Genomic DNA, 26,319 nt, shown 5'->3' with positions numbered 1-26,319 from the left:
GAGGGGGGGTGAGATGGAGGAGGAAGAGAGAGAAGTCCAATCCTGTTATGATGAAATGGCTTGACTTGAAATTGAAGGCATCGCTCCCTCCCTCCTTATCCCTGCACTCTCTCTCTCTACATATACAGTATATATCACAGTATATACTCATATACGCAATACATGCAGTATATATCTACTTCATTCCAAAATAGATGAGGATTCAGGTCACAATTTCAGCCAAATGCTGCACATCAGCACACACAAACCCACGGTGTCTTTATTGTACAAAAAGGAGCACCAGCTGACTGACTGACACTTTTGATGCACAAAGACACAGTGAGGCTGAAATGAAAGGAGGGAGGAAGGAAGGCCAGCCAGCTGCTTCATGCGTCCTCAGGAGTCCGCAGAGGAAAGCGTCCGGCTGCACAGCATCCTGACTCTCTAACACAACATCCTACAATATCCTGCCTGTTCTTGGGCCCCCCCCCCGCAGCCCGACAGGAAATAATAATCTGCTCCAGGGTGAAATTGGCGCAATCCTGAAACATTTCTACGAGTGTAGAAGAAGTTAACCAAATTCAATAACAGTAGAAGGTCAAAACACTCATACGCTGTTTGTTGTTACGCTCACATTCACATTGGAAGCCATTATTTCTTCTATCGATGAATGAATAAATGATCACTGTTTCGTGGCAGACCATGGAGTATTTTTAGTCCAAAAATATTGAAATATAAGCTGTATGTAATATTCTGGCCACTAGTTGTCAGTAATGTTCCATTATGGTGACATGACATTAGATTACTGTCAGCCATGGCATGTCCCACACGATGTTCTCCTCCCATCTAGAGTGGAAGTGGTAGATTTGTAGCTTCTTTATCCTTTGTCCTTCCGTCTCCTCCTATAGTTGCCGGGTATGTGGCCTACCAGAGCAAATAACCACTGGGGTCATTGCATGTGAAGTACGATGAGTGGTCAGCATCCAGCAGCTAGCTCTGCATGCGCTTTAAATTGTTTCTACTCAGCTGCTGCTGTGAAAGTCACGAGTGTTGTTCTTTACAACCAACTGGTCAAATTGGTTCCACTTCTCCTGACCGTGACAAGTGACTTTCCACAAACTAGGATTCAATATTAATAAATGGAATATTTTCATAGTGATGGCATAGAAAACCTGCTTACAATCTTCTAAATAGGCCTTTTTAACATTAATAGAGCCCTCTAGACATGAAATAACACCCCTATAGTCACCTTTATACTCCTACTACCCAATATAGTAGACATAAGAAGAGAAAATGAGACATATCAGACATAGAAAACCTGTTTACCACCTTCTAAATATGTTTTTTAACATTATTAAGAGCCTTCTAGACATGACATTACATTTGTATTGCCCATTATAGTAGATAAAATCAAAAGAAAATAAGGCATGTCAGACATAAATAATAATAACATAGACTCACATGTCAGTGGCAAATTACTATCATTGTTTTTTTTTTATCTCTTCTATCTCGCCTTGATTGTTTTCTTTTTAAATGAAGTTTATTATGACACTTTGGCAGAGCTGCTGGAAATGTGTATTTCTCTTGGAGGTGAATAAAGTATCTATCTATCTAGCAGTGCCTTGTTGTGTTTTTCTGGACAACGTAGCTCCTTGCGGCTTTAAAAGGCTTTACGCTCGTGTTGGCCAACGTAGTAGACAGAATAAGAGCAAATAAGCTATTTAAGACGTAAATAAAACTCCTGCTCCATCTCTAGTGGCCAATGTAGAGTACTACATTCACAAGTGCAATGCGTCCTCTGACCTCTAATTGTATTTTACTTCATGTACTTTCATCATTTAGCCATTTTTATGCTTGAAAACGCTTCATTGAGGCCAAGAATAAGTAAAAAAAAAACACGTATAATAGGCCTGAAACAGTGACTGTGAATATGAATTCATTTTTGGGGGGGAAAAAGACGATACTGCGAGGAACGACTGTATCGCTGATGTCTTTTGAGGTCATGAAGGGGTTAAAGTGAAAGCATAAAGTTTAACATCCAGATGCAGCATGTGATTGTAATGTCAAACACGTCCCCGCTTCTTCAAAGTGTCTTGGGGCCATTTGAGAAGCTTTTACAAGGGCACGCAAAGAACAGTTAGGTCTCAGCCAGGCATATTCAGATACAACAAATAAATCAATGGCTTTGGAGCGATAAATGACAAAGAAATGACCTGACATGAATGGAAAATGTAAAGACTATCTACAAGACCCCAGTGATCTTCATTTCATTTGTGGTCATTGACTAGCATTCCCGTAAAGGATGAATATTTCTATTATTCATCTGGCTTCTGCCACACTGAAAGGCATCTGTCTTAGCGGCCCTGCCATAACAAAGGGTCCACTGTTCTTTGGGCTTCATCATTTGTTTCATTGATAAATCATCACATGGCTCGTATTCTGTACGCTGTGTTTTACGTTGTTGGAAATATACTTGAAAATAAATCAATAAACCACTTCAATCACAAATGCATTTCAATTGATAAAAAATGTACGCATGACACAAATTAGGTGAAAGTGTTGGTATCGGAACGGTATCGCCGATACCAGCCTGAATTTGACTTAGTATAGGATCGGAAACAAAATCAGCGGTATCGTACATCACTAATATCAGTATAACAAAGCAATATGAGTATAACATGGGTTAGTAATATCAGTACAATATAGTAATATGAGTATAATATAGTAGCATGAGTATAATACAGTATAGTAATATGATAATATAATATAGTAATATGAGTATACCTATATGTATAATCCATATACTGTATGACTAATATGAGAAAATGCATTCAAATGTAGAAGTGGTGTGAAATGGAAGAAAGCACTGAAGGAGAGATATAGGCAAGGGGGGGCTGTGTTACAGTTCAATTCATGCTGGGACATGCGATGCCCGCCGCCGCTGCTGCTGCTGATGATGATGAGGAAGCGAGAGCGATAACAGCGACAGGATGTTAAGAGGAAGCTGGAAGCGAGGAGAGGAAATAAGTCGGCCGGTTTCACGATTGATTATTTCCCGCCGCAGCTAAGAGGTCTCTCTTTACCCTCCACTGCTTTTATCTCTTCCCAGGTCTTTATCAATGGCCTCTTCATCGCCATCCCTCCTGTTTGCACTCCTCTTTCATCCCTTCCATGCATCGCCACACCGCCTCACACATTCTTTGCGGCATCAGCCTCTTTTTTTCCCTCCACGGTTTCAAACGTTTGTTGTGACACCTACAGGAAGTCAACATGACGCGAGAAAAGCTCGGACTGGACTGTACTGTGAAGACTTGGTCGAGGACTCCGCAGCAAACAAACACTTGAACGCAGCCAAGCTTTCCTTGCACAACAAACTCCGCACAAGCTTGGAAGCAGACAATGAACGGATGGTCTTGGCAAGATGAAGACATGACGGTCAATGCAAAGCATGCCAGGGACAAAAACATGTCATGCTTTCAAAATAAAGGCACATCAAGTCATTATATTAGCAGAACAAAGTCACAACTGCACTACAATAAAGTCAGATTTTGTTACGCTGCAACATTCTATATTGTATTAAGTACCGTAATGCCTTTTTTTCAAGAAAAAAGCGTGAATATTAGAAGAATATTAGTATTAGTAAGAATATTATTAGTAAGAATAAAGTAATTTTACAAGAATTATGTAATATTTTTCAAGAAAAAAAAGTCATATATTTTTTTTGTTTGAATATTACAGGAATAAAGTGGTTCATTTCCAAAAATAATGTTTCTTTTTTCAAAATATTTTTTAAAGAAAATAACAATGTAGCCTTATGAGAATAAAGTCTTGTTTTTGAGATAAAAATCTTAATATTAGAAGACAAAAGTTGCAATTATACATATTTCAAGAAAAAAAAGTTGCAAGTTGTTTGAATTATTTTTTAGAAAAGGTCAAGTGGAACATCTCTACAATTCAGTTCTATTAAATTATAATATTATGTATTGTAATATTTACATTTCTAAAAACAATAAATGTCTTTTTTTTTCAAGAAAAAAGTCTTCATATTAGAAGAATAATGTTGCAATTTTACTAGAAATATGTCATATTTTATAAACAGTCTTATCATTACAAGACCAATGTCATTTTATAAGCACAAATTCAATAAAAGTCAGGAAAATTACATGAATAAAGTGTTCCTTCGCTCTATCGCAGATGTTTTTGGTGCAATTTTAGTGCTGTTTTTTTTTAACAGCATATGAACGCTGTTACAGGCCGAGCCTGGCCCTTTAAGAAGAATTGCATTGTGGGAAGTTGAGTGTTGTGGTTGGGTGCTTTAGCAGGAGGTGCTGGTGTCTCCCTCTCCTGTCTGCACCGCCCATTGTCTTCTGCATCCTGATTGGCTGTACACCATTGTCAATCAATCGCCTTCATGCCGTCTCCTGTTGTGGTCAAGGCTTCCAAACTAGCTAACCGTGTGAGGTGCTTGCTAAGCGCCAACACTGTAAACAATAGAAGAAACAGAGGAAGCTGTCGCAAGACGGTTGTAAGTCAAAGGACATTTGAACTTTGAGAGTGTTTCAAATGTGAGAACATGATCATGCCTGTCTGAGTAAAGTGTATCAAGTGTATGGTGGGGGCTTTTACAGCCTAAAACAAACAGTGTATCGTCATTGGAAACAAATGAAGTTGGCTACTTTGCAGATTTCACTTATTGCGGGCTATTTTGGGAACCTATCCCCCGCCATAACTGCGCTTATTTTTGTGTGTCCTTTTTCATGATGACAGAGCAAGTGTTTTGCTGCGTCTGTCTTCCCTTTCCTTTTCTGAAAGATTGGCAATCTTAGCCTGTGTTCCTCTTGTACATTTGTAGTGCTTTTCTGCGCCGCACGGACACAGAAGGATGATTTCCTGTCTGGCCTTCAAGTCCGGACCTCAGCTTTGTGTTTTGTGACGACTGAACCGACGTAACAACAAAGACAAATCAATGGCGGATAAAAAGAGACAAGCCTGGCGATAAGTCACCCTACTTGGCACTAAGAGAACCTCCACACAGTAAGTACGCTAACTCTTTCAATCCCACAAGTCTCTGGCTTTTAAAATGTGGTTTTCAAATCCAAAGTTATGACCTTCTGGGTTTTCTTCTCCCTTCCCTGCGTGTGTGCGCGTCCCTCCCTGTCGATACTGGTGTCTGCTGTCGGGGTTTGGAATCAATACGAACCATCCATCTGTCAGTTTAATTGTGCATATGTCGCGCTGTAGCTACCAGAGCGATGATTCCATCATAACAAAGATTATTTATGGCTTTCAAACGGCGGGCCGTGTCTTTGCTTTCAGAGCGGAAAGGAAGTGTTTGTTATATTCGCCAGCGCTCATACGCGCGCTTTCAAATACCATCAGTCAACGCATCTATTAAGTGAACCACCAAGTCACAAAGGACATAATTGGTGAAGCATAAAGGCTTGAACGTGTAAAAACTGTAGGCTTTCTAAAGCGTAGGTCACGACCCGCGCATACTCTTGTCTGGTGTTCCCCAAATCGCTGCATTTTTTGTTGTTGCTGTTGTTGGTGGAGAACGTAGTTGTGGTGACCATGAAGGAGTGAGATCTCGACACACATGGAGGACGCACAAAATATGTGAACGTGCATTGCCCGCACTAATTCCGCATGAGGGGTGCACGTGTGGCGCCACACATAGGAGTCGGCGAGTGCCAGAAACAAGAAAAACATGCGAAAGACACACGTCGGCCGTACAAACGACGCGCAAAGACTTACGAAGTGCGTACGTTTGTCCCGCAAGCTGAGAAAAACGTAAGCACCTGTGGAGTTTGTTTGACGTGACAAAGAACCTCAAAAATCAGCACATCACACGCGCGCCCTCCATGCCTTTCTTGCTGTTTTTGAATGTAGACCGGCCGTAGGAGCCCAAACGACCGGACCGCCGGTGACCTTGGCTTCGCTGAATCGCAAATACGCAGCGAACCACTGTAATTTACACCTCGTTCAGGGTTGCGTTTTTAAAGGGGACCCGTCACACTCATTTACGGGCCTTTCAATGGAGCAGCTACACACAAGAACCCGCACTGAAAGCTTTCTAGATCTTCCAGACGCTGCACCTCTTCCTGCAGTGGTTCCTGCCCTCCGTCCAAACGGTCTGCATAATTTACTCCACGCCCGGCCCCCCTCTAGGCACAAGCTCACTCCGCTGTGATTGGTCACACTCCCTCCGCTCTATTATGCTGCACCAATGTTTCCAGTTCCGGATACTAGGATCCAGAATATGAACAAATAGGGGACCTTTGGAATTTGCATCATAGGAAGAGGACAAATGAAGCTACGAACATGCAAGCAACACCATTACCAAGCCAAGACTCTGTGCAATCTGGACTTGTTGGATCTTCAAAAGCTATGGAGGTACATCCACGAGAAAACCGCCGTTACGAGAAATGTTATTTTTGTCAATAACTGATGAATCTTATGAATCCAGTTGCTGATGGTATGTTTTCATGGTCAAGGCATCTAAATCATCCATCCATTTTCTATGCCGCTTATCCTCATTAGGGCTGCTGGAGCCAATCGGGTGACAGGCGGGGTACACCCTGGCCTGGTGTCCAGCCAATGGCAGCGCACATATAGACAACCTATCACATTCATACCTATGGACAATGTAGAGTCTCCAATGAAGCTAACATGCATGTTTTTGGAATGTGGGAGGAAACCCCCCCACACACGGGGAGAACATGCAAACTCCACACAGAAATGCCCAAGGGAGAATCCAACCCAGGTCTTCCCATCTCCAGACTGTGACTGTGTTGGCCAACGTGCTAACCACTAGACCACCGTGCGGGCCAGGAATCTAAATATGTAGATGAAATAAACGTAGGACTAATATTTATGCTGTAAATCATAATATGGGGGGGTAACTATGGCGCTTGGCGGAGTGCTTTTCTAGTTTTTATATTTTTTCATTGTGCTTTTCTTCAAAGTAATGCTAAAATCTCGCCTCGTCTCATTCTCGTAGACCCAATGCCAGTCATGATCAACCACACCAGCGTGTTGCCTTTTGTGTATTTTGCCTTGAATGCAAGTGAATCAACAGGTTAGATATTTGCACACCTTCATCTCCAATGCAAGGTAAAAGGCAGCAGTGTTCTGTGTTTGGACAGACACCCGCTGCTTGATGTTGGCGTGCTATAATTACCCTCACCGCCAAACGACACCATGATGACGGGGTTAAAGTTAAGTGCGGCAGCCTTCGTTTGACTGCATTAGAACGTTTCAAACAATGGGTAGCTTTTCTGAACAAGCGCATGGGGCAGGCTGAAGCATCACTCTGTGATGCGGGAAAAGCTCATTTCCATATATGGAGGAGGAACAACTACATGACTGAAATAAACTCACACCCACGCAAATTCACAAACTGTCACTAATTGTTGGAGTGTACACAAAACACGCAATCTGATGAACACTCACACAGAGCACCGGTGCATTCTCTTACCTGTTTGTGCATCTCAATGTTCAGACCGTAGGACATTTCGTAGTACTGTGGAGACAAACAAACAAACACACAAAGACGTTGTTATCCAGCGCACATCAACAGTAAGAATGCACAACCAAATCCATCTATGTGTTGACATGCGGTTGGTATCGCACAGCAGCAGGATTTACTACGGAAAAGGATGCGTGCTAACTGGTAAACAAGTGTACTTTGGCCATTAGCTGAAATCTTTCAACAGGGCCGTCACAGGATGTCGCGAAATTAAGATTTGCCCTTCAGAAGAAAAAAATGTCTTGTAGGCACTTGGCCTGGAACCAAAATGAATAAATGAATCACACGATAAATGGAAATGAGGTGGATAATCAGTATATTGCCATGTGCATGCGTGTCTGTTTTCCTCCAAACAGGCAGGAAGAGGGTGGAGGCGGGGCTGCTGGCATACACACAGAGTGCAGAAGAGTGTAATGTACTTTGCAGTAGAAATGATATTAGTAGATTGCGATGTATTGCCGTATTTTGTCATTGTACTTTTCCCCAAAGTCAGGTTAAAATCTCGTCTTGTCTCGTTCCCTTAGACCAGGGGTCGGCAACCTTTAGTCCATGCTAACTTGGAATGACATCACATTCCCTACCATGCTAACTTGGAATGATATCACATTCCCTAACATGCTAACTTGGAATGATATCACATTCCCTAACATGCTAACTTGGAATGATATCACATTCCCTACCATGCTAACTTGGAATGACATCACATTCCCTACCATGCTAACTTGGAATGATATCACACTCCCTAACATGCTAACTTGGAATGATATCACATTCCAGTCCAGTTCTGGTTGGAGTTCAGTGATGGAGAGCGTAGTTCCAGGAAGTAGCTGGGTTTTCAAAAGTAAAGAGTTTGGCTTCTCAAAACCACATGTGTTCAAAAGACTAAGCGTTCAACTAAGCAGAACTACGTTCTTCATCACAGAAATCTGACCAGAACTGGACTTAGGAGACCAAGTGGGGGGTAAGCTGCTGTTAATGGACTACGATGTTGATGGGGATGTCATACAACTTCATGTCAAAACATCTGAACTATCCCTTCAAGAACGCAGTCCCACAAATTATGAATATTGTACAAAACCCCCCAGAACATTTTACGTTTAAAGGAAACATTTTAGGAATGTTGCCCATCATCCACAATCCCTATGTGAGACATGAACACACGTCTTTCTTTTTTCTGTGCTGTCTAAAGATATAAAAACAGATAAAAAGAGGCAGCTAATTAATGCACGTAATGGGACGCACCTACTCCGCCTCCAAAAAGCGCCAACAAGGCTCCATTTCCACCATGTGAGCTGCATATGAAGCACATTGTTATTATTATTGTTATGAACATTGTTACGCCCAAGAACTACGTTAAAGGCGTGGTGACACCTCACCACACCACACATGCTAGCTACTAGTCGGCTAGCGACGAGCTTCACTGCTGCTGCCGCCACTGCTGTTGTGTTTTTGTTTTTGACGCTAGGTGTGGCGTTCCTTTTTGTCTTGCTATGTGAAATCAATGCACCCAGGAAGGAAGTTCCCAAAACACCAAAGTATTACATGTTATCATGAAGCTGCATGGTAGCCTAGTGGTTAGCATGTTGGCCACAAAGTCAGGAGATTGGGAAAATCTGGGGTCGAACCTCCGTTTTGGCATCTCTGTGTTGAGTTTGCATGCTTTCTCCGTGCGGGTACTCCGGTTTCCTCCCACATTCCAAAAATCTGCACGTTAGGTTCATTGCAGAGTCTACGTTGTCCATACTGTACTGTAGGTATGAATGTGAGTGTGAATGGCGGTTAATGAATCATGTCAGGGACCTTTAAGCCTTTTAGAAAGGATGGTAAAAGAGTGTTGCGGGACACAATACAATACAGCCTGTTCAGCACAGCATCGTGTGAAGCAAGTCTGCTGGTTGCTAAACGTCATCAAATACGTCGACCACGTAACAACGCCATTCTCCTCCCGACTCCTGTCTTCTGAATCTCTGCAGATGAGGCCGCTTGCTACATGCATGTGCGGACGCGCACGTGATGCTCTGTGATGATGCTGATGGAGCGACGCTGGCATCCAGCCAGCAAGGCTCCATCACGGTGACAAAGTCGGCTTCGGCTGCTGGATGAACAATGTCTGACTGATGAGAGCGACACGACTCTCGCCCTCTCAAACGCCACTCTTCTCACTCGCCTCCGTCAGCCTCTCCTCTTTATTCCCATCCTAGCACGCAGCCTGGCTTTCTCTTCTTTTGCCTGTGCGGCTGTGTTGTGCCATCCTCAGGTCTTTTAGTCCTTTCTACTCATCGCTATCAATCATCCATCTTCCATTTCAACCCTGATAGCTTTGAATGCTTGTTCTCTCTTATCTCACTCCAGTGCTGATGTGTACTTAACTCTCTCTCGTTCCTCGTTCACCCCCCCCCCCGCATAGAAACACCCACCTTCGCATGGCAACGCTGTTAAAGCTGTCCCCTGGCTGCGTCTGGGATGTAACGGGCGCGTGACATCTTACTTTCTTCCATCCTGTCTCCCTCTCCTTATTCGTGTAGACCATCAGGCTCTTCACTTCTGTCATTACGCGACTCTCTTTTTCACTTTTGCACCCCTTCTGCTTCATGCCCACACAACCACGGTTACTAACGTTTGGACTGCACACAAAAGGGTGAAACTGTGGCAACTGTGCTATTATTCTTCTCACAAATGCACCACCAGGAGCCACTGTTATTCTACCCCAAAGTTTGACCCCCATGAGTCGGATCGACTGAAATTTCCCACGGAGCTCAATGTGCCCCACAAAACGCCCACTGTAACTTTCGGTTGTGTTACGTTTGCTCTTGGCCACCGTGCTGCCGCTCACTTTGAGGGTGTGGGCCATCTTCTGAGAACTTTTTTCCACACTCCCTGTGAGTTCTTTGCCATGAGGTGCCATGTTGAACTTCCAGTGGCCAGCATGAGGGAGAGTTACAACCGCGTCTACACTTGCACGCATTTTGCCTCCGCATTGTCCTGCAATTTGCCACGGCAATACGTGTGAAGGTCAAGGTCAAGGTCAAATCCATTTCCAACAGTTCCACTGCACAAAGCGCGGTGTAGCAGCCGATAAAATACGAAAACCACAGTAAAAGAAACAGCAGTAAAAGAATACACAAAAACAATAAGGCTTCCAATAAGCCAGTCCAGAAAGGTAACACTTCAATAGGGATTGAAGATGTTTCAGCGTTTGTGAAGATCTTTTAGGGGCCGCCTATTCCAACGTCTTGGACCCGCAACAGAAAGATTTCTGTTTCGATCTTGGAGTGGTTGAAAGCCACCGTGAGCTGGACATCACTGTTCTAGCAGCAACGTAAACAGACAATAAGTCCATTTGGCGATTTAAAGACCAAAAGAAGAATTTTAAACATCAACTTTGCTTAAATACAGTATGTTATATACTGTTTGTAAGTATGTTCTACATTGTTGTATAGCCAATGTATTCCACCCTTTTCACCCCGTGATCCCATCCTCTCTGAATGGGACTGTTTACTAATCCGTCACAGTGTGGATGCTAGGCCTGTCACGGTAACACATTTTGATGGTTGATAATCGTGCTATAAATTATCAACGATAATCGATAGAAAAGCTAGCCCTCGCCTCACTCATTCCTTTAATTTGAACATACAACCAATGCTCCCAGACACAAGCAGAGTGAACTCTCTTGTCATCCAGCCTGTGCGCTACAGCAAGACGAGGAAATGGAACAGGCATACGTACATGTCACTCATGTCCATTTATACAGGCGCCAATATTATCGAGCTCGTTTTTTTCTATCTTTCGATGAGTCGTTTTATGGGTTATCGTGACAGGTCTAGTGGATACACCCAGCAGGACGTCATGGAAGCCAAAGAGTGTTGGTACAGTGGCGGCGCTGCTCTGTTCTGCTCCAGGCAGAGGCAAGCAAGCTTTGGATTGGTGAAGAGGCCTTGACAATCGTGCGCATGTGAGACCCTGGAGACTGAAAAGAAGAAAGTCCACCTCACTTGTTGTCCCTTGAGAGCGTTGAATTAAAAATGACATTCACGGCAGCGCCACCATGTCTCAGTTCTATGGAGCGCTCATGAAGGAAAAACATCAAATCAAACGACGTTAAGTGACAAGTGCATTCATACTGAGCAGCTAAACTGAATGGGTAATGAATGCATGCAAATGAAAAAATGACTGTACACAAATGATTGCACACATGTTGTCCATAAATATGCAAATGCGGCAAACTTTACCACATGACCAGTGTTGCCAACACGTATTAGCGAGTACTCACATCACTCTTGACCCTTTTTTCTTCTGTTATTGAAGACTTTTGGAGACTCCAACGTGAAAAGGTGCACAGGGGCGTATTTAGTCATTTGGGGGCCCAAGGTAAACCCAGTCATTGAGGCCTGCCACATCCTTGTAGTATGGAATTTAGGCTGTCAGCCATGTTTGTATGCCCCCGCAAAACAATGTTAAATATTAGAGTTGATAATATACTAACAAGTTTGATTATGAGAATTTCTTTCCATTTCCTGAGCTAGATAACTTTTCCTGGGGGGTTATTATTACTTAACAAGTGAATCATCTCAACGCTTTTACTGCAATTGATTTAATGCGGCGTCACTCTCAGCTTCATCTGCAGAACTACTGCATTCTCCGCGGCAGACACTTGCTGTCGTCATGTGCTTACGTTTGTTGTGACGGCGAATAAGGTTGACACTTTCGGTGATTTTGATAAAAAAACTGTTGTCTTTCCTCTCACACTCTCCTCTTCTGAGTTCCGCTGGGGTGACTTATTTTTCTCCAAACCGTGACAAACAAGTTTGTTTTGCTACCGTCGTCCTGAAACAATCGGCACATGTGCAGTAACACGAATAGTCCACTCCATGAGAAGGGAGGGGGAGTGGTTGAAACCATCGTCACATATTACGCATTTTGATGTAGTTTTAAGCACGTGATTAAGACTAAAACAGTAACATGTACTTTATATTGTCGCTGTTTTGGGGGCAATATATGACACATTTAAGCCAAGTTGATCATTCATGTCAATTGTTTTTTTGCCGTAAAAAATAACATTGAAAGGCATATTTCCTGTGTTAGATGTGTACTTAAATATTGAATTATTAGTCATATTTTTTTAAAAACGGCAGTTCTTTCAGGGTGTGGAGGAGGCGGAGCTAATAACGTCTACAGTTCTCTATTCTCTCCAGTGCTTTCTCAGCCTGCATGGTCCAGCTGTGGCTGAACTGCTGCTGTTTGCTCTATATTTTATTATACTACGCCCGCTCGTTTGTTGAAGGCTTTTGCTGGAACACTCGAGGAGACGGAGTAAGCTTGTTCACATTTGAAAGACACCATTCGCCTCATTCGATCAGCAACTTGGTGGGACATGTGTCTTGTCTCTGGTGGATGGTGGCTCTGTACTCATTGAGTGCTTCTAACTCATCCAATACCAAAGACATATTTATACGTTTTTATAAACACGAACAACGTATTTATACGTCTTTTTTTGCGCAAGAGGTAAAAAGAGGTGATGATGCAACTCACCACTAATGCATCTCACTTGAGAGAAATTTGAAGTCATAAAAATGGCATTTGAAGTGCATCCTGTTTTAGTCAGGAACTGATATTTCCCTGAAACGTACCTATGTTCTACTGCTGATTACTAAAGAACAAAAAAAGGTAGAAACAAACTTTTTTTTTCTGATGAAAGAGGGGAGTGTAATGTTTCTTTTGGTAGGTTCCATGTTTATAAAAGCATACAACACAATATTCTGTGTGCCTTGAAAGATCAGCACAAATGGTCTAAAATGGCCGCTACTTCAGGGGTTGTCTTTTGGAAAATGGCTGGGATTGAATGAGTTCATTTGATGTTGTTTGTGTCTTATTTTTACACAATACATACTATATGATAAATTAGACGGCCACAATTTATGCATTGCTACTATTTGCGTCCATTCTGGTTTTCATTCATGCTAATCTACGCAGCATGCGCGACAATGCTTTGCTGCGTTGCTTAAGAGACGGACTGTCAAGCAGTTGCTAGTCTTCCGATACCCGGCGCATGTCTCTACAATCCATTCATCTAAGGATCCGTGGCTGATTCTTCTCCATCCATCCCATGCAACCGCATCTCTCACTTATCAACCGGATGTCGCATCTGTTCACAACCCTAATCAAACCTGAATATGAGTATCTCACATCAATTGGAATGTGATACAGTATTTATTGTAAAGAATCAATAAACACGTAGGTTGAATGTCAATGTAGTACATTACACTACTTAAAACTACATGCCAGTAGGACTGGTTTAGTAATACTGTACAACTTACGAGTGTGACTGCCTTTTTTGTGTGTTTTTTAATGGGTTCATGCTCATTTAACTGCCTCCATCCCCCACTGTGTCCCATTATATAATCCCTGTGTTGTGTCGCTACGCTCTACACTGCGTAAGACCACTTGTATGTGCCGTTTGTGTTTATGCAGGAGATGGACAAAGCGCGTGTGTGTGTGTGTTTGTGTGCACGTGTGTGTATAAGAGACACAGCCTGGCAGAAGGTCAATAAGCCAACTGGCTGACATCATTAAGCAGGAACGACAAACACTAGCCACCCAGAGAGCAGACAAAGAGGTGGGTGTGTGTGCGTGTGTGTGTGTGTGTTTACCACTGTAACTACACTGAGGCTTAAGAATGCCAGCCTTGTGTAAACAGCACCTAAACAGTAATCAATCTGCAGGCGATCACAGGCATGGTCACTGTGCGCTTAAAACCAAGCTATAACATGAGGTACACCAGGAAGTGACTTCACATCAACTTTATTTACTTACAGAAGCGGACACATTATAGGACATAGACCCCTAAAGACGTGTGCTAAATTTCACGGTGAAGCGGCTTAACACCTTGGGTCGATCGCATAAACGTCACATCAGTCACCTGACATTAAGCTCCCCTCCTGATTAGCTGTTGCTCCTCGACGGCATAGATGAAGTGGTTATTCCGTACGATGTCTATACTGTATCTATAACAAAAATTGTGCGTTCACTTGTAGCGGCTAGTTATGGAGAAAAAAAAGTCAATAGTTTGATGGCTTTGCTTCGCGTCCTGAACTCCACTATAGAAATGTGCGTTTTCTACACTTTGTTTGTTTCATTTCTTCTATATCGTAGTACATGACGTGTGTGCCTAATACTTTGACTGACATACTACTCAGGGTGTGTACACAACTATTGAGGAATTATGTGTAATTATCTTTGTTGGATTGAATTGTGAATTTTTGAATGATATCAACTACTTTGATGACCTGTAAACTTTGCAGCAGCGAATGTGAAATACTAATCAGTATTTACTGTAGTAGTTTAAGAATCGTTACTAATCGAACCGTTATACCCCTACTAATAACTGGCGGCCCTACTAGCATACACTAGTACCTGGTGGCCCTACTAGCATCACTAGTATGTGGAGGCCCTCCTGGTGGCCCTACTCGTGTATACTAGTACTTGGCAGCACCTGGGGAGTCTCTAGTGCCAGTCTGGGGAGTCTCTAGTCTCTAGTCTCTAGTCTATCATCTGCTTAGAACAATGTCCTTACATCTCTCCCCCAAAGATTGTCTCAATCCATGGAAAGAGCGGCCACTCCAGTTGCCAGGATTCAACCTTTGCGGACTACCATGACTTGGATGTGTGAGAATCTCTCTCAGCCATTGTGGATAGAAAGACAGCAGACTTTTAAGTGTCAATGGGGGGTTATCTAAATGGGACATCATGTGCTGGTGGCTTTACTGGACTCACAAAGCATGCGTGTACACACGTGAATGTAACTTGAGTTTCCCTTGTGTTTGTGTGTGGGCAAGCGAGTGAGTAAAAGCATTGTTCCCGGGTGTCTCACGGGGGAGCTTGTCTCGCTCATCTACCCTCCCCCACAGCAGGGATGGTAAAACATTTATGAGTAGGCTGGTCCAAAGCACATCAGAGGTCAGGTTAGCAGGCTACGAGTGATGACTCCATTAGTTCTGACATTCAGTCTGACAGCAGCTCCTCTTGCAGCCAGTTTCATCAGTAGGAGAGTTAACTCAAGTACTGCATGCAGGGAAGCGGGAATTTTAAGGAGGGCGGCTTACTTTGGGGGAGACCTGGTCCAGTCTTTTAATCCCTGTGTCCTGCCTTGTTTCTAGACTCCTCAGACTGCTTTAAGGCTCTTAAAAATCCATCCTCCCCTTCATCTGGCCCTCTTAAATCCCTAAACAAGTCCCACTCTTGGAAGGTAGCACAACTTGGAGACTCCTCCTTCCATTCTTTGGAATCCAAATGGTGGCCAAGGGGTTAGCATGTCGGCCTCACAGGCAGAAGATCAAGAGTTCTCCGTTTGGAGACAAAACATGCATGTTATGTTAATTCAGTGGTTCTCAATTATTTTCTGTCATGCCCCACTGGGGGACAGAAATGTTTTCATGCCCCCCCAATTTGAAATACTATTGACAAACTGAATTATCTGTACTGGACAGACTGAATTTGAAACTGAAACCAGCCAAATGCAACAAAATGGACAGCAGTGAAGCATACCAGTACAGGCGTATTTAAGAGTCAAACTACATGCCGGGTACGACACGTTCACACATGTTGGCAGGTCTGCACTAATACTGGAAGTCCTCCCTGCCTCTCACGCTCCCCTGACAGTTCGCCAACCCCAGCCCGGGGGACCCGCCCCACTACAGTATTTGAGAAGCACTGTGTTAATTGTAGACTCAGTGGTTGTTTGTGGATGTGTGTCCTGTGATTGGCTGGCTGATTGATGGATTGATTGACAGGGCGTACCCTATCTCTCAACCAAAGTCAGTAATAGACTAGCACCTGGCAGTCCTACTGGCGGACCTATTGCCAGCCCTACAAGCGTCTACTCCTACCTCATGGCCCTACTGGCGTCTACTAGTACCTGGAGGTCCTACTGGCGGCCCTACAAGCGTCTACTAGTACCTGCCGGGCATACTGGCAGCCTGCTAGCGTCTATTATTACCTGGCGGTCCTGCTGGCGGCCCTACTGGCAGCCCTACAAGCGTCTACTAGTACCTGGCGGCCATACTGGCAGCCCTGCTCGCATCTACTACTGGCAGCCCTACTAGCGTCGACTAATACCTGGCAGCCCTACTACTGTTTACTAGCATCTGGTGGCCATATTTCCAGTCCTACAAGTGTCTACTAGTACCTGGCAGCCCTACTAGTGTCTGCTAGTACCTGGCAGCCCTACGAATGTCTACAACTACCTGGCAGCCCTACTAATGTCTACTAGTACCTGGCAGCCTTACTAATGTCTACTAGTACCTGGCAGCCCTACTAATGTCTGCTAGTACCTGGCAGCCCTACTAGTGTCCACTAGTACCTGGCAGCCCTACTAATGTCTGCTAATACCTGGCAGCCCTACTAGTGTCCACTAGTACCTGGCAGCCCTACTAATGTCTGCTAATACCTGGCAGCCCTATGAGTGTCTACTAGTACCTGGCGACCATACTGGTTGTCCTGCTAGCGTCTACTACTACCTGGCAGCCCTACTAGTGTCTACTAGTACCTGGCAGCCATACTGGCGACCCTGCTAGCAACTACTAGTACCTGGCAGCCCTACTAGTGTCTACTAGTACCTGGCAGCCCAACTAATGTCTACTAGTACCTGGCAGCCCTACTAATGTCTACTAGTACCTGGCAGCCCTACTAATGTCTACTAGTACCTGGCAGCCCTACTAATGTCTGCTAGTACCTGGCAGCCCTACTAGTGTCCACTAGTACCTGGCAGCCCTACTAATGTCTGCTAGTACCTGGCAGCCCTACTAGTGTCCACTAGTACCTGGCAGCCCTACTAATGTCTGCTAATACCTGGCAGCCCTACTACTGTTTACTAGCATCTGGTGGCCATATTTCCAGTCCTACAAGTGTCTACTAGTACCCGGCGGCCTTACTAGTGTCTACTAGTACCTAGCGACCATACTGGTTGTCCTGCTAGCGTCTACTACTACCTGGCAGCCCTACTAGTGTCTACTAGTACCTGGCAGCCCTACTAGTGTCTGCTAGTACCTGGCAGCCCTACTAATGTCTACTAGTACCTGGCATCCATACTGGCGACCCTGCTAGCAACTACTAGTACCTGGCAGCCCTACTAGTGTCTACTAGTACCTGGCAGCCCTACTAGTGTCTGCTAGTACCTGGCAGCCCTACTAATGTCTACTACTACCTGGCAGCCCTACTAGTGTCTACTAGTACCTGGCATCCATACTGGCGACCCTGCTAGCAACTACTAGTACCTGGCAGCCCTACTAGTGTCTACTAGTACCTGGCAGCCCAACTAATGTCTACTAGTACCTGGCAGCCCTACTAATGTCTATTAGTACCTGGCAGCCCTACTAATGTCTGCTAGTACCTGGCAGCCCTACTAGTGTCCACTAGTACCTGGCAGCCCTACTAATGTCTGCTAGTACCTGGCAGCCCTACTAATGTCTACTACTACCTGGCAGCCCTACTAGTGTCTACTAGTACCTGGCAGCCCTACTAATGTCTACTACTACCTGGCAGCCCTACTAGTGTCTACTAGTACCTGGCAGCCCTGCTAGAGTCTACTAGTACCTGGCAGCCCTACTAGTGTCTACTAGTACCTGGCAGCCCTACTAGAGTGTACTAGTACCTGGCAGCCCTACTAATGTCTGCTAGTACCTGGCAGCCCTACTAGTGTCTACTAGTACCTGGCAGCCCTACTAGAGTCTACTAGTACCTGGCAGCCCTATTAGTGTCTACTAGTACCTGGCAGCCCTATTAGTGTCTACTAGTATCTGACAGCCCTACTAGAGTCTACTAGTACCTGGCAGCCCTACTAATGTCTACTAGTACCTGGCAGCCCTATGAGTGTCTACTAGTACCTGGCAGCCCTACTAGAGTCTACTAGTACCTGGCAGCCCTATTAGTGTCCACTAGTACCTGGCAGCCCTACTAATGTCTGCTAGTACCTGGCAGCCCTACTAATGTCTACTAGTACCTGGCAGCCCTATTAGTGTCCACTAGTACCTGGCAGCCCTACTAATGTCTGCTAGTACCTGGCAGCCCTACTAATGTCTACTACTACCTGGCAGCCCTACTAGTGTCTACTAGTACCTGGCAGCCCTACTAATATCTCCTACTACCTGGCAGCCCTACTAGTGTCTACTAGTACCTGGCAGCCCTGCTAGAGTCTACTAGTACCTGGCAGCCCTACTAGTGTCTACTAGTACCTGGCAGCCCTACTAGAGTGTACTAGTACCTGGCAGCCCTACTAATGTCTGCTAGTACCTGGCAGCCCTACTAGTGTCTACTAGTACCTGGCAGCCCTACTAGTGTCTACTAGTACCTGGCAGCCCTACTAGAGTCTACTAGTACCTGGCAGCCCTATTAGTGTCTACTAGTACCTGGCAGCCCTATTAGTGTCTACTAGTATCTGACAGCCCTACTAGAGTCTACTAGTACCTGGCAGCCTTACTAATGTCTACTGGTACCTGGCAGCCCTATTAGCGTCTACTAGTAACTGGCAGCCCTACTCGAGTCTACTAGTACCTGGCAGCCCTACTAATGTCTACTAGTACCTGGCAGCCCTATTAGTGTCTACTAGTACCTGGCAGCCCTACTAAAGTCGACTAGTACCTGGCAGCCCTATTAGGGTCTACTAGTACCTGGCAGCCCTACTAGAGTCTACTAGTACCTGGCAGCCCTATTAGTGTCTACTAGTACCTGGCAGCCCTACTAGAGTCTACTAGTACCTGGCAGCCCTATTAGTGTGTACTAGTACCTGGCAGCCCTACTAATGTCTACTAGTACCTGGCAGCCCTACTAATGTCTACTGGTACCTGGCAGCCCTTTTAGTGTTTACTAGTACCTGGCAGCCCTATTAGTGTCTACTAGTACCTGGCAGCCCTAGTAGAGTCTACTAGTACCTGGCAGCCCTAGTAATGTCTACTAGTACCTGGCGGCCATACTGGTGGCCCTGCTGGCATCCACTAGTACTGGCGGCCCTATCTGCGTCTAAGGGTCTGAGATAGGCTCTAGCTTACCTGTAACCCTAATGAGGACAAGCATTAGATAAAATGAATACGAAAAATGAATCTGTTGCTCCAGAGCAGCCCCTACAGTTGAAGAACAACAACTGCCACCAAAGGGGTTATGTTTCTATCATGTTTGCATCTGCATTTTTTATGTAATCAACCAGGATTTTGATGATTGTGTCAAGAATGTTCCCAAAACATTTGTGTTCAAAAATGATGCACCACAGCTGGCTTTGTCGGCCTTTTTGCTGTCCGAAAACCATAATTAGTAGGGGTGTCATGAGACACTCGCTTCACAAGACGATACGATATGATGCACGAGATTCTACGAAAAGGAGATGAGACGAGATTTTCACATTACTTTTAAGAAAAGTACAATAAAAAAACATACAACATATATGACAATACATTGCAGTCTACATATTGAATTTCTACTGCCGGTAGGTTACACTCTTCTTTCTGCACTATGTTGCACTATGCTACCAACCTGGCCTCCACCCACTGAAACCAAGTGACTGTAACAAAAGGGCTCACTCCATTCATGCTGTTGTTCTATGGCACAAACGTGCCAAGGTGTTGGGATGGGGCGCTCAGGACTATAAAAAAGTATAACGACGTCTTTGGTATTGAATGACTTCATTCATTTTTGAAAAACTGTGACAGAGTGATAATCGAACTGCAACATTGCAAGGGACGACTGTACTCCACATTTCCCCCCCACTTTTTTCTGCTCCCCCCACCAAAAGGCCCCTCTCTATTTTATATTCCCAGCATGTGTGGCTCAACCCTTTTACTGTTTCATATACTGCACCTTCCTTCTTATCTTCTCTACCCTCATGCCGTTTCTTCCTCAGCTCCTTCCTCCCTCTGCCCTGCCGTTACCAATTTGGTGGAGAAAAAACGTTGCTGAAATGTTGAAGCCAGCGTGGCATCCTGAATGTGAGAGATGAACTGTGGGCTTGGTACTAGTACGAGTCCATATTGTAGTACAGTGGTGCCTTGGTTAACGTCATTAATCCGTTCCAGAAGGTCTGACTCAAACCAAAACCAACTCTAACCAAAGCAAATTTTCCCATGGAAAATAATGTAAATCCAATTGTTGACCAAAAAACGTGCTAACCGGGGCGGATGCTAACCAAGGTACCACTGTAAAGCCAATCGCGGGTGAGTTTGTTTTCCATGTCCCCGCGTTACAAGCTTTTCTGCTTCATTTGATCATCAGCTAATGTTCCATCAGTTTCCACCACAAAGGGGAGATGACTGGGTTTCATCGAGTCACTATTTTGTGTTCTGAATTCGGATGAAACAATATTTTGTCGCTGCAGCACAGCCAATTAATTACACAGACTCCTGCAGAGCCTTTGGATCTCTCTCTCCTTCTCTCTCTCTCCCTCTCACACATAATGTGATTCCCCGCTGTGAGCTGTCACCCGCCAGTGGTCCTTTTTTATGTTTTTATCAGCCATTTATAGTAAACTCACTGAAATACAGAACAAGACAAAATACCTGCTGCACATTAAAGGATATTATATTTTTGTGACTTTTAAAGCAAGTAATTAATATTGCTGTATTTATTACAAAAAATATGTTTTTTTCCAGAGCAGCTTTTGGTTTTTCTTCATCCATCCGCATGGAAGAAATTGTGTGCTTCTGCTCCCTCATAATGAGGCGTTCAGGGACCGTTTTTAACACTGGCTTAGGTCCTCAAGTATTGTTGTGTAGCCTTGTAGACTACAAGTGCCGCGTGGAAAAAGTCTTTTAATGAGAGCAAGGCAAACCACCGCAGAGGAGAGGCTGATGAGGACAATTGCAAGTCTGCTTTTTGGTAATTGTGTGTGCACTTTTCCAGCATGTGAGCGCCACGTGAACAGTCATCATGCTACCATACATACGTACGTACACACTCAACACTTGCGTCTGACGCAGACACGGGCAGCGGGTGCGAGACGGCAGTGAAATCTGAGAGGCATGAATTATAAATGAAACCCCACACACACAAATACACAAACATTGCACATGTGTTTCTGTGTTCGTGTGTTGTTTCCATCTACTACTGGCACAACACGCTGCCGATATCTCAGCACGCGTGCAAAGACATTAGGAGTGAAAAAAAAAGCTTTCAGATTGAAAGCGGTGCAGTGCAGCCTGAAGTTGAAATTCAAACCCCTACGACTCAAGCATTACAGCGAACATCCAAGGATTTGTTTACATTTTGCTTTTCCTTTGGATTTTGCCTCAACAAGCGAGTTTTGAAAGGAGCCACAGTGTTGGGAATTTACAATCATAAAGTCCCCGACAACATACGTACAGTAGCTCCTAGGCTCAGCTGTCATATTAACTCAGTAGCAGTAGTTTGTTTCTACCTTTTTGCGGTCTTTAGTTATCAGCAGCGGCCGCACGGTGGTCTAGTGGTTAGCATGTTGGCCACACAGTCACTCTCCCTTGGGCATTTCTGTGTGGAGTTTGCATGTTCTCCCCGTGTGTGTGTGGGGGGGTTTTCTGGGTACTCCGGTTTCCTCCCACATTCCAAAAACATGCATGTTAGCTTCATTGGAGACTCTAAATTGGAGACTCTACGTTGTTCATAGGTATGATAATAGGTATAGGTTTGTCGATATGTGCCCTGCCATTGGCTAGCCACCAGTCCAGGGTGTACCCCACCTGTCAGCCGAAGTCAGCTGGGATAGGCTCCAGCATACCCCCGCAACCCTAATGAGGAGAAGTGACATAGAAAATGGATGGATGGATAGTAATGAGCAGTAGAACATTGGTACGTTTCAGGAAAATATCACTACGTGATACCATTACGTGCATTCTTAGCCGCCTCTTTTTAGCTGTTTTTATGTCTTTAGAAGGCACAGAAAGGAGGAAGACATGTGTGTTCGTCTCACATAAGGATTGTGGATGATGGTGCACTTTTCCTTTGAGAGAGTTTCACTTCTTCCTACACTTACAATACAGTTAAAAATGCTCCAATGTTATTTAAAACACAGCCTCCTCAGTTACTAAAGGTTTCATCTTGGTCCACAAGGCCCGCAACACCTCTAACCATCCCCTCCATCTCGTCGTAGAAGATTTCCTGCTTCTGGGACGCCAACAACCATACTCCCCTTCTGCCAACATGCCACAGGTCTCCACCACCTCCAGTTTCAACCTCATGGAGGAGTGGAACAAGACACGGGAGAGCTCCACACAACCAGAGCAGATGACACTTATGAGCCACTAACCAAAGTCGCACCAGGATCGGACCTGCCGAGGTGGGAGCGGATCACTCTCAACTGTTCGGAGCAAACATCTCCCAGCGGGGAGGGAGAGCAACAGCGGAGTGTGTGTGGGGGAACACCACAGTGTGTGTATTTGTATTTGTATTTGTATTTGTACTTTATTTATCCCACAGCAGGGAAATTCACCTGTTACAGCAGCAAGCAAGATACGCAAGTAAAGAATACATAGTGACTACAACATGGTTCAGGTGGTGCAGGTGTTGTAGAGCCTGACAGCGGTCGGTATGAAGGACCTGCGGAACCTCTCCTTCTTACACCGTGGGTGTAACAGTCTGCTGCTGAAGGAGTAACCCGTATGCTAAGTATTCCATGTTACTGTATGATGAATGTACCTGTTACTACACGCTCACAGCATGGATAGAAAACCACTAAACCTTGTTGGAGCTTTTTGGACGTGTTTTAGTAGCGGCCTTTCTAGGCGGAGGAGGTGTGTCCCATTACATACATGAATTACCTGCCGGATTGTGGGTGATGGACAAATTTCCAAAAAAAGTGCACTTTTTTGCTAGAAAACTTGGCTGGAGCAATTGTGTGATATGCCACAGTTGCTATTTCTTATACAAGAGAGAAAAGGTTTTATGATGGCAATTTGACATTCGAAAAGACTGAAGGACCTTGGGAGCTATGCCAAAGCTTTGGACGTTCCTTTCCTGCTGCCCCTCCCACCCGCCTATGTTTGGTTTTATTCATGGTGACCGCAAATGTGCTGTAAACACACCCATTTTTCACAAACCATGCGTGTCAACTTGAGCGGACACACGCTGGACCAGGTCCACATCAGGGGTGCTCACTTTTTCAGCCTGCCAACGACTGTACTGTACTATATGACCACATCCCAAAGGTCTACCTCCTACTATAGACACAGAAAATATATTGTATATTTATTCTATGTATTAATATGAGTATGTATGTACGATGTACATGTATATCAGGCATGCACACACTTTTTCAGCATGCAAGTTACAAGTAGACATGATCTATCTCTTAACCAGTAAACTTTGAAACTACGATACTAACTACTCGTGATTAGTATTTCACATTCACAGTTTCCAAGTTTACAGTGATATCATTCAATTCAGTATGGCGATAAAGATAATTACCCATAATTCCTCAATTACAAGTGAACGCATAACTTCCATCCATCCATCCATCCATCCATCCATCCATCCATCCATCCATCCATCCATCCATCCATCCATCCATCCATCCATCTTCTAAAGCTTATCCGAGGTTGGGTTTGCTTGGGCAGCAGCCTAAGCAGGGAAGCCCATATTTCCCTCTCCCCGGCTCCTGCTGGCGGATCCTGAAGCGTTCCCAGGCCAGTTGAGAGACATAGTCTCTCCGTCTCCTGGGTGTTCACCGAGGCCTTCTGCCAGTTGGACGTTCCCTGAACACCTACCCAAGGAGGCATCCGGGAGGCATCCTGACCAGATGCCCGAGCCACCTCATCTGGCTCCTCTCAATACGAAGGAGCAGCGCTTCTACTCCAAGTCTCTCCTGGAGGACAGTGCTTCTCACCTTATCTCTCACCATAAGGGAGAGCCCAGCCACCCAACGGAGGAAACTCATTTTGGCCACTTGTACTCGCCATCGTGTCCTTTCGGTCACTACCCCAAGCTCTTGACTATAGGTGAGGGTAGGAACGTAGATCCACCACTAAATTGAGAGCTTTGCCTCACCACAACGGACCGATGCAGACGTCACCCAATCCGCCTGTCAATCTCAAGTTCCATCCTACCCTCACTCGTGAACAAGACCCCGAGGTACTTCAACTCCTCCACTTGGGGCAGGATCTCATCCCCGACCCGGAGATGGCACTCCACCCTTTTCCGGGCGAGAACCATGGATTCAGACTTGGAGGTGCTGATTCTCATCCCGGACGCCTCACACTTGTCTGCGAACCGATCCAGCGAGAGCTGAAGGTCACGGCTCGATGAAGCCGGCATGACCACATCCTGCAGTCACCGAACCGGAACCCCTCAATGCTCTGGCGGCACCTAGACATTCCGTCCATCGGTGACAAAGGGCAGCCCTGGCGGAGTCCAACCCTCACTGGAAACGGGTCCGACTTATTGCATAGGCATCTTACCACTCACTTCATTTGTCCGTAGTCGGAATAATAAAGATGAGAGTTGCATCTCCATGTCGCTGGAGACATCTGTTCATCACTTATGTTGCAAGGGCGAATCTGGAGGAGCGCTTAATGTCGGCTGACTGATGTCACGTGGCATCTACAAAGTGACGTTTATGATGTGGGTGACACACACGATCGACCCACACCGCCTTCGCGATTGACCGGCAGCTCACGATCAACGTAACGGCCGCCCCTGGTCCACACAGACGGGTTGTGGACTGCATCACATCACGTGCCATTGTATGAATAAATAAAGCCGTCTCTTCAAAACCCCTTTACACATGTGGGAGTTAACACAAGCGCGTTGATTATGATATCTGACTGTTTTTGAAGACCTTGAAAGCTTCTCTGCGCTTCTAAACATTGCATTTTCAGGCATTTTCCACCGAGGAGCCTTCACACCTAAACAGCGCTTGCTTAACACATCCTGAGGCAACAGTTGCTTTCAGAAATGTACACAAGACTGCAAATCAGCATAAAAGTGAAGAATACGGGATTAGCATTGCTATCAAAGATATCACAGATGCATTTGAGCGCTAAAGGTTCGTGATGTGTGCGCACCGGCGGCTGATGTTGACTTTGCCGACAATAACAAATGTCTGATGTCATCCTGCGTGGTATTTAAGGATCCTAAAAGTGATGAATAGGAATAGCAGGAGCAGTGCGGCGTCGTGAGCAGAGCAGGGGGGGAAAACACCCCCCCCCGATGGAAACGGGCCTTAGTGTGGATGACAGGCCTAACAAGCTAAATATAGCCTTCTGGGTTATCTCCTCTGTGGGCACAGCCAGTCCGTTGTTGCTTCACATTATTTACGTGCCTGAGCTTGCGGTCCTTTGCTTCACTCACACACGCCACCGCTACTCGTTATATTCCTCCGTCTCCTCTCTTTTCCATTGGCTTTTCTCTCCATCTTGTATCACTCGTCCATCTCTAGCTCTCTCCTGTCCTCATCACACCCTCCTTTTCAGCCGCAATCTGCAGGGGGGGGGGGGGTTCCTCCGGTCTGTCACTCTCTCAGCCATTTTTCTCTGCCTTTGAGCCCCCCCCCCAACACTCCCCTGCCTCCTCCTCCTCCACCCCCCCGCTTCCCTCTCATCTCTGAACCACGGCCCGTGAAGCATGGCGCCATGTTAGCCATCCAAAATAAAACAGCCTGGGGTGCTAAGTGTGTAGCATCTTTACCTGCAGCTGTCACAGGGAACACATGGGCTCCGGTGTTACACAAGCAGACACACACCATCATCCTCACACACCACGTCCGATATGAACCACAATAAGACTTCTAATGAGCCCGTCTGAGCTGCTCGTTCTGCTCGGCAACAACATCTTCATTCAAGCATTTATTATAATAGATAACAAATGAA

The 26,319-nt window shown here is 45.1% G+C and overlaps 1 protein-coding gene and 1 long non-coding RNA gene across 8 annotated transcripts in view; one reads left to right on the top strand and one right to left on the bottom strand.

The window, feature by feature from the left end:
- Positions 1–26,319, bottom strand: part of tle2b (TLE family member 2, transcriptional corepressor b) — a 113,840-nt gene that overhangs the window by 62,259 nt on the left and 25,262 nt on the right. For all 7 annotated transcript variants that reach the window (XM_054789657.1, XM_054789655.1, XM_054789658.1 and 4 more), the window contains one exon: positions 7,457–7,501. In XM_054789657.1, coding sequence (XP_054645632.1) covers positions 7,457–7,501 — 45 coding nt within the window. The remainder of the gene's footprint in view (positions 1–7,456; positions 7,502–26,319) is intronic.
- Positions 4,408–23,678, top strand: LOC129188727 (uncharacterized). Its single transcript, XR_008572688.1, has 3 exons — positions 4,408–4,504; positions 4,832–5,013; positions 22,608–23,678. It is a non-coding gene; the product is annotated as an uncharacterized LOC129188727 (long non-coding RNA).

This window comes from Dunckerocampus dactyliophorus, chromosome 10 (assembly GCF_027744805.1).
Source record: "Dunckerocampus dactyliophorus isolate RoL2022-P2 chromosome 10, RoL_Ddac_1.1, whole genome shotgun sequence".
NCBI lineage: Eukaryota > Metazoa > Chordata > Actinopteri > Syngnathiformes > Syngnathidae > Dunckerocampus > Dunckerocampus dactyliophorus.
Note: the sequence above shows the minus strand (reverse complement) of the source record. Positions and strands in the feature narration are given on the sequence as shown.